Source organism: Rhodamnia argentea, chromosome 3 (genome assembly GCF_020921035.1).
Source record: "Rhodamnia argentea isolate NSW1041297 chromosome 3, ASM2092103v1, whole genome shotgun sequence".
Lineage (NCBI taxonomy): Eukaryota > Viridiplantae > Streptophyta > Magnoliopsida > Myrtales > Myrtaceae > Rhodamnia > Rhodamnia argentea.
Window position 1 is genome coordinate 6,725,306 of NC_063152.1, and position 9,326 is coordinate 6,734,631.

General features: G+C 41.0%; 1 protein-coding gene across 1 annotated transcript; it reads right to left on the reverse strand.

The window, feature by feature from the left end:
- Nucleotides 1-3,648: 3,648 nt before the first annotated feature.
- On the reverse strand, nt 3,649-9,026 carry LOC115730784 (external alternative NAD(P)H-ubiquinone oxidoreductase B2, mitochondrial). Its single transcript, XM_030661389.2, is given in 11 exon segments — nt 3,649-4,003; nt 4,098-4,217; nt 4,499-4,620; nt 4,712-4,984; nt 5,686-5,790; nt 5,902-6,118; nt 6,627-6,877; nt 7,148-7,234; nt 7,236-7,355; nt 7,573-7,843; nt 8,775-9,026. Coding segments are annotated over 11 exon segments (1,743 nt in total). The 5' UTR covers nt 8,864-9,026; the 3' UTR covers nt 3,649-3,915.
- Between the last annotated feature and the right edge of the window lie 300 nt (nt 9,027-9,326).

Below are 9,326 nucleotides of genomic sequence, written 5' to 3' on the forward strand. Positions count from 1 at the left end.
TTATACCTTTTGACGATTTGTCAATATAGTCTTAAATCTTTCAAATGTGTCAATTCGATGCCAAACTTTCTGAAGTTTTTCCAATTTAGTCATAAACCTATATTGATAGAAATGACTACGTTTGACAAATTATCAAATGATTTAGAACTAAATCATCCAAAATTTTATGACTAAATTAGCATAGTCGAAAAGTTTATGGCCGAATTGACAAATCGTCAAAATGTTTTTAGAACTATATTGGCACAATTGAAAAGTTTATGATTGAATTGGCCTCCGCACAATAGGTTTAGGATTTTTTGGACAATTATCCCTAATAAATTTTGTAATTATTTTTGGGTAAAAGCGATTAAACTTATGGAGAAGAGCGATTAATCCCTGGGGAAAAGCAAGAGCTTCGGATTGCCGGACAAAGCCATCGATTCTATACATTCATATCCCTAGAGAAAGCCAAAAGGCGACACATTTACACGTTGAGGGAAGGAAACTTCGCAAACGTTTCCCAATTCCTTTCACGGTCTTCTCTTTCCATCGCTGGCTTCTCTTCTTTTCAAGTTAAAAACTGTCTTTTCGCCATTTGAAGATGTGATCGACAGGAGATGCATCCCACAATGCAAATGAAAGGACTTTGGTTCTCATTAGCAAGAGACAAAAGCTTGGGGATTGGTGCTAGGAGAAAGATAGAGAGAGAAAGTTTTCTCTTTTTTAGATACTCAAGTACCGGTGGTAACTGGTTGATTAGCTTCTTCGCACCAACGGCGAAGCAGGTGCATGAATCGCTCTCCTCTGTGGCATTGCGAGTTGACCGTATGCGCTCGGCCATTTGCATATCGCCGGTCGATCGTATGCGCTCTGCCATTTGGATAAGAAGGCATTGGCCAATGCATGGAGAGAGAGAGAGAGAGAGGGGGAAGGACCACATAACCACATAAGTAAGCAGACAACTTCAACATCCGGAGGCGTGGGGATGATAAATTCTTGTAACCCCACGCCCATGTGAGAGACTGAAAAACCCTCCTCACTTGCCTTTCAACTGTTTGTTCTGTGATCTTGTAGAATGCTCACTTCCATCAAAAGGAATTCTAACCTAATAATTTTGTTCTCAATTGTATTCCTACCTCTCTTTCTCTCTCTCTCTTTTCCTCATTCATTCATGGGGACATTTTCGGCACCCGACAACAATATTTTTGGACATCCACCCAAAAACACGAAAATGTATGGAAATTAACATATAATTCGGTCGATATGAATCCTTATTTTTTTCGATGCATAATTGACTCGATTCAATAGAACAAGTTTCGGGAAAGGAGAGATAAAACGGAAAGCTAATTGCGAAAAGTCGCTTTGCTTCAAAGGGAAAGGTAACCACCACGCATCAATGTACGTCTACATGTCTAAGTCTTGTTGGGCAAAGTTGACCCTATAAGCTATGTAACATGTAGCGGCATAAGTGAGAATACATAGAGGAAGAGATTATTGCTTGGGTTGGAAACAAAAGCAGGAACCAACCCAAGAGTATACTTGAATTGTCAGTTATTGATCCGGTTTTCACGGGCTTGTAATCATTCCAATTTCCAACTGCTTGAGATCGGCAATTAGCCAAAACAAAGATTGGGAACAAGGGAAAATCGGGAAAAAAAAAAGATTATGGGGAGCTCTAATCCAAGAAGAAAATCATACCGGTATAAGCGAAAATGCGAGACCTATGGGCCGTCATGTTAGAAAAGTTTCAAGATTGATGGTTTAGGGTATGTAGTGGTAGAAATTATCCAAAAGTTCTTAAACCTATTGCACGGTGACCATTCGGTCCTAAACTTATTAATTGGTTAATTTAGTCATGAATCTTTTGACAAATTTTTGGTATGTTCTAATTTGACCAATATTTGCTAGAAATAACTGGTGCTATGGGCCAATTAGTGATGGCCAACCTGTGCAGCATGACCTAACAACCGGCAACTCCGATGGGGCTCAAAATGAACTCGTTTTGAGCATAAAAATTAAATATTTTTATTTTGATTCTTTCTAAGAAATTTTTTTCTTTTCTTTTTGTCCCCCTCTCATTGTTCAACTTACGGATTTCCGGCCAATGTAGGGTCGCTGGGGCCTCAACGATTGCTATCGTTAGCCACAAATAAGGGCCACAACATTCTTGCCCCCTCACACTGATCTGGTCAGATGAGGGCGTCGCTACCCCGGCATTGTCTATCAAGGCCGTGAAGGCCCTCGCCTCGCCTCACTCCGAGGTCCTAGTGATCTTGCCGGCTGGATCCAGGAAGATGAATAGTGAGGAAGGAGAAAAATTAAACAAGAAAAGAAAAGAACCCATTGGGCTCTAAAAACTAATCTTGTTTCGATAACCAATGATCTATATCAGCGATTTCTAGTCTAATCCGGCCAAAAGGACTACATTTGAAACCCCCGCAAAGGCTTAGAACTAAATTGATCAAATTGAAAGCTCATGACTAAATTGATTGCCGTACAACATACTTAAAACTTTTATGATAATTTTCCCACACGTAGTGAATTCAATATTCAAGAGACTGTACATGGTAAATGTTCTACTTTATTGGGCCAACCCCATCTATTATGCATCATGTGCAAAAAATATGATTGTGCAAATATAGTTGTTTTCGAATATTCAAGTATTGTTCTATGCTAATTCTGCTTGAAAGACTTAGGACTATTGTGCACATGTTGTGATGTTGCGCCCACACTAAATGAAAGTTTGAACTGGTGGGAGCCTCTCTTTTGATGCTTCTAGACTACAAGATGTCGAGTTGCTACGAGACTGGGGGTGGCGTATAGACACAGGCCATGAATTCTGGGGTTGCAGAATGAAGCACACTTAAATGAAGAATGCCTCATCATTGATCACATTACTCTTCATGTATTCTGGCAAATTCAACCATGTAATTTGCTTGGCAATCCCAAGTTGGGGGAGACTTTTGCAATGTATGCTATAGGGTTTCTGCAACATGGAAAGCGACACGGTTTGAGCGTAACAAATAGTTTTAAGTTTCCGATAATGTTTTGCGTATATTCGGGCGATCCTTTACCTAAACCCGTACGCTCCGAAGAGACGGCTGGCATCGATCAAATGAGTTCGTAGGCGAGAAGATACGCCCTGCCTCACTTTGAAACCTGCACGCCCCCATTAATTGACGATTCAAATGCATCATATTATCGGGATTATACACTCGTTAGGTAAATTGAGTTTCTTCGGATCAACTCAAAACAGAGCTTTTTCCAATTGGATCCACTAGCTGCATTCATGTTCCAACTTGGATCGTATGAATAAGTTTGTTGTGCTGAGTTACATAGAAAGAAGAAGCTGATAGTCAAAGGAGGCTATCCCCACTGCGCTTATCTTGGAGGCGCAAGACTTACTGGATCGGCTTCCCAACGCCACCGTAGCCCATGTGGGGAGAAACGATAACAAAACCGTGACTAAAGCCCAAAGACGAAATGTTCTCCATTTTTTGCTTTAAAAGGATGGTGAGAATGAGAGAAGAAATCACCAAAATGACATGACAAACTTGATCATTATCTGATATTTGAGACTGACGCTCAAAGTTGTTGAATTTACATGAATTTAGCGAGAATTATGCATTATAACATCGACTAGTAGGCAAACTACTTAAAACTTGATCATGAAGCAGAAACTTTAACTAACATTCACCATCCAGATGAAAGGATGTCTCCCAAAGGAAAATAATTTGAAGGTTCAAGCAGTTGAGCTTATTTGGGTAGCTATATGCTTAGTTGGCTGCCTACCATGAATTAATCAATGGGACTGTCAATTGAATTATTATTACAAGCAAAACTTTTCGGTGGCTCTCAAAGCTTTGAAAATCGAATCACTAAACCTATACGCCGCAGTTGGTGAGGAAAAGAAGACCAGCATGAACTTACATAGATTTAGATACGGCTCGAATCCCTCCCCCAAATGAAACGCCTTGTCCAATCTGATATCACCAACATCCTCGTGCGCCAGCTAACTTGCTTGCTGAATTCAGCGATTAGCAAGGTTGCAGTTAGACGCTATTCAACGACCTCATGCTTGAAGGAAACATTTGGGAGAGAGAGAGAGAGAGAGAGACCTTGCATAGACGGAATACCAGAGCCATTGACTACTGTGGCCAATTGAGACCCAATCACCTGGAAGTTGTGCTGCTGTCTGTTCTCCTCCCAGAGGAGCAAATTGTCCTAAATGCTTGTACCTTCAGGAATCAAGTCAAGCATATGAAGTTGTTTAACATATTAAAACACTTCTCAAAAGTCAAAATGTAATGAGCACTAGAAGAAAGTCTAGGAGAAAAATGAATCAACACAGAGATACGTGTATTATTTCTTCTGCGTAACTGTAAGCAGAATAAGCTCAATTCCCGCATTTGTATTCATAGGATTAAAATTGATCTCGATAATTCTTTGTGAGAAGGAAAAACAAGGAGTGATTTTCTCAAAGTTCAAGGATGGGATGCTTCAGCAAACTTTTACATACCTAAAAGGACGGAACCGATGGCGACCCTCTCCTCTGAACCGGAGAGGACCTTCTGGATTTTTCTCACACTGCTCCATCCGGTTAAAACAATCAGCTAGATAGGAACCTTGCTGTGCTGCAACCTGTTTTAATATGGCAGATTCAAGAAAAACGACCAATGAATAACCCGATAGCACCATCTGGAAAAGCTTTTGATCATGTCCGGACCTATACCTGGGCTGTTGCTGGAAGATTTTTCATCTGAGAATCCACCTGGGAAAGAGCCGACGTAAATTCAGCAATGTCTAATTCAATTGCTTCCTTCTTGACATCCCCCTTCGATTCCTTTAACAGATCAACAATGTCCCCCAATTTCTTATTCTTCAGGTACAGCTCCACCTGAGGGTATCTCTCACAAATGTCAGCAATGACCTCACGAGCTTCTTTTGCAGTCAGCGTCCCGGAATTGTCCTTATCTGCCTTACTAAATATAGCCGCAATATCTTCCTGAGAACAAAAAATGAAAGGAATTGTCATGCCATGACTAATAGTTAGCTGATCAGCATATTTAGTGAAGCCCTATCTTTAAGAGAACGTATTCATGTTCTCTTAACTCGAGGGAAATCTCCAATTTCCGCCCCTGCTACAATACCAGGACGAATAGATTTCCAGTTCGAATTTTCTGAATATTTGAATTTTTAATAGAGCCACTTTGAGATTAACCATTTCAATAATTCCCTGGAGCAGCTCTTAGCATTTCAACTGAGAAAGCCAAAGAAAAGAGTTCTAAACTAGAGTTATTAGGCACTCAGATTAAATTGACTTTGCACACCGAAGCAGGTGCTGCATAGCGAGTGAAATCCGAACAGACAAAAATGAGAGAAATGTGGTGATGATCTTTTCATAATGAAATTTAAGGCACTGCAGACTGGCTTTAGCCATTATGTGCTGTGACAAGACAACTTGAACGCACATCAAAACATTTTCACATTACTAAAGTGCCGCATGGCAAATGGGTGTATAAATTTGGAGAGGCGTTAACTCTATCATTCAGAACAAAAAATTTTCAATGAAGATAAATGGTGACATGTCAACCTTAGCAATTCAAGTTATAAGGTAGATTGAGAAGTAAAGCTCTAGCAATGAAAATGAAAGAAGCCGTAAACGACAAGAAAGAAATGTATTACAGAGCTATATGGGAATGTTACCATGACTTTTCGCTGATTAATTGTAGCACAATCACCGAGTGCATATATGCTATCACATCCCTCGACACGAAGCCATTCATCAGTTGCCAGAGCACGTCTGTTGGCCTGTCTCACCAAAACGTTCATCCAAAATAATTATTTCGCACAAGTCTACAAGTTTATGGTTAACTTAAATGTCATATAGACTAGAAGCAGACAAATATTTATGTGAGATACCTGTCCAACTTGCTTCATGAAATCTCTGACTACAGGGCGCTGCCCAATACCAGTTGACCAGACAGCCATACCATAAGGAATAGAAGATGTTTCTCCAGTCTTCTCTTTGGTAGAAATTTCCTTATCAGTTACTTTCACAACCATTGACCCTGTCTTTAGATTGATTCCATCTCTTCGGAACTTGGTCTCAGCAAATTGTGTGATTCTTTTGTCAAACCTGCCAAAGAATAAATGTCTTTAGTATGCTGAACCGAGTCTGGATTATGAGGATGATAAAACTTCCAGTATTAGTAGGAATATTACTCTTTCAGCTTCCAGATAGATAAGAGAGGCCGCTTTATCATTGTAAGATGCAAATGTTACAATTCTTCTAACTAACGCACAGAAACACTCCCATCGATAACATGACTCATGCCATGCCTAAGGCATAAAAGCTAGAATCCTCAAATAGCAGACATTCCACAACGTAATCTTCTACTTAAGAGGCAAGCATATTAGTGAAGTTAAAATAGTTTCGACTTGAACACATATGCATGGTTGATCAAACAACAGTTTTTACGGTATGCGCTGATCCTGGAGAATATCTATATGGTGATGTTTGAAAGTGCCCCCCAAGATGGAAGAAGAAAAATTGTCTAGATAGACACTAGATAGCTTGTATGCATCTACACAAAGATATAATCGGTTCACCAAAGAAACAACATAATGAAGTATAGAGTAATTACATGTTCAAGATATGATCAGCTGCCTCCAGAAGTGTTATATTCACTAACTCCTCCACCCGTGGATACAATTTCACTAAATCCTCATTCACAAAGTCATGAAGCTCTGCAGCAAACTCCACACCTGATGGGCCACCACCAACAACAACAAAATGAAGAATTCTTCTTCGCTCTTCATCACTTAAGTTTGGTAGGCTTGCTCTTTCAAAACAGTCGATGACACTTCTTCGAATCTCTTGAGCATCCTCTACTTCCTAAAATATCAAAATGTCAAAAAACAAAAAATTCATAAACTCCATTCCTGGTGCTGTAACTAAAATTACAATGACAATTGCTCACAGGCACCAAAACTTTAGTTCCGTTTATTTCACGCATCTTACCATTTAAATATACATGATTAGGCACACAACAATCTCCACTCTATTAATTCCTATAGTCAATCGTGCCTGTAGTGAAAATTAACTATATGGTACTGTTTTATCTTTGCAAATCTAAAAGTACGTGGACAATTACAGGAAGCTTACCTTCAAGAACTTGCAGTTCTCCTCTACCCCAGGAATATTAAATGTGTTGGACCGGGCACCAATGGCTATAACGAGATAGTCAAAGTTCGACAACAAATTCCTCTTTTCCATTCAAATTGGTTCCGTTATTAGTTCGACAGTAGACCTTTTTATTTTCTGCATCAATCTTGACACACTCGGCCTCCGAGAAACGAATGTCCATATTTTTCTGCCTCACAAAAACAAGACAAACCATATGAAGCTATCCCTCAGGCAGAGTAAAGTTATAGCAGATAAATATTTCTCTAGTAACTTATCACATAGATCACTCTCATTGAACCTGTCTAATCCTCAATAAGCATTCCAAATAAGAAATTCATGTGCAAATAAAACATGATCTAATGATTTTCTGATGGTTTACTCTTATTCCATGGGAGTTCTATTACCTTCTGAACAATCTTCCGAATCGGTTCAACAATGCTACGAGCTTCCACTGTACCACAAGTAACACTCGGCAACAGAGGGGTAAATGCAAAGTAATTACGAGGTGATATGACCTGGACATCATAGGAGGAATTCTTAATATTCCGTAAAAAAGACGTTCCAGCCCAGCCAGTTCCGAGAACCACCACCCTCTTCCTTTTGCTCTCTGCTTCTACCGGTACAATTGCTTGTGCACCTGAGTTTGCCTCAGCATATGCCACAAGCCCTCCTCCACTGAACGAATCATAACAGAAGAAACAAGCTAAGGAACTCTGACATTAAATGATAAGACATGTAAAACTATATGCAAAAGAGAATACGATCTCTTCCTTTAAAAGAAAAACCTACTATTAGAAAGGAATTTGGCATCTGACACGATTTCATATTCAGTGAGTATGCAATGTGATTGCTATTTAAAGCACCCGACGCTGTTAATTTTCTGATTCCGAAAGAACTAATGCTTATAAATACTTCGTCTAGGCATCCTTGCTTCTTGATAGAGGGGGACATCGAAACTCAGATTCGGGGAAGCGAGAAAAAAAAAGAATTTGGAATACCCGATCTCGGGCCGAAAGTAACAATCTTATATTTAATTTTGTGGATAGCAAAATGTATGTATGATTACAAAGTATTACGGCAAGAACCGCTATGCGCGGCGACGCGACGGCCATGCCATAAACCTTCTCATTTCATCATTGTCTCTTGACATGTGGATGAAGTTTATCGATTTTCCGGGTAAATCCAGCCGTTCTCAGCCTCACTCTGAAGCAATTAGGACATACAATTTCAAGCGACAATACGGCTGAGTTGCTTCCGATGCCATTCACAGGACACGGGAAGAAGATGCAAATGCTCTAAAACCTGTCCCCGAGCGAAACATCGGATTTTTCGGGGGGTAACAAGCAGGAACGGGGCTCTACTGGTTCCTGTCTCAGAACCTTCGCTATAGAACAGAGGTAGGTCCACATACAAAACTGCCATAAAATTCCAACATGGCTCGAAAAAATCCAACGACATCCCAATCCGACACCCTTTCATCCGCTCGGACGATGTCGCTACGGAACGGCTCCTCCGATTCACGCGCGCAAAACGGAACGGATTAAGGCGCGGAGAAACGCGAGCGCGAGCTCGCGGGGGAAAGCGGAAAGAGCAGAGGAGGTATGACCTGACGGTGAAGAGGACGACGAGCTTGGAAAGCGAGGGGTGGTCGTGGAAAGCGCGAGAGAGCCTGTCCAGCAGCGTCGAGTTCCTCATCTTCCGGAGCTTCTTCGCTAGATCTCTGCGAACGATTTCTCCTACAATTTTGGAGAGAACGGTGTTGTTTGAAGAGCAGAAGAAAGAAAGCGAGAGACAGAGAGAGATCGTCAAATTCGCGATCTTTCCACGCTTCTTTTTAGTTGCCTTGTTCGCTTGAATTTTCGTTCTTTCCCTTTTTTTTTTTTTTTTTTTTTTGACTATTCTTGTTCTTCAAGCACGATGCCGTTGACTCCACGTGTCCATCACGGCGGATCCCGTGGGTGGCGACAAGTGGATCTGCGGGGCCCACCCGGCGATGCGTGCCGCGCGGTTTTTTCAGTTTCGGGTTTTGATCGCATCGGACGGTCTTCGGCCGCCGGGGGGAGATCGTGGCGGGCCCCAACCCTCGTGGATGCATGTGATGTTTCCGTTGTACCGCACGGGTCTTTTTGGGGCCGCCTGATGCGTATCATGCGATGCA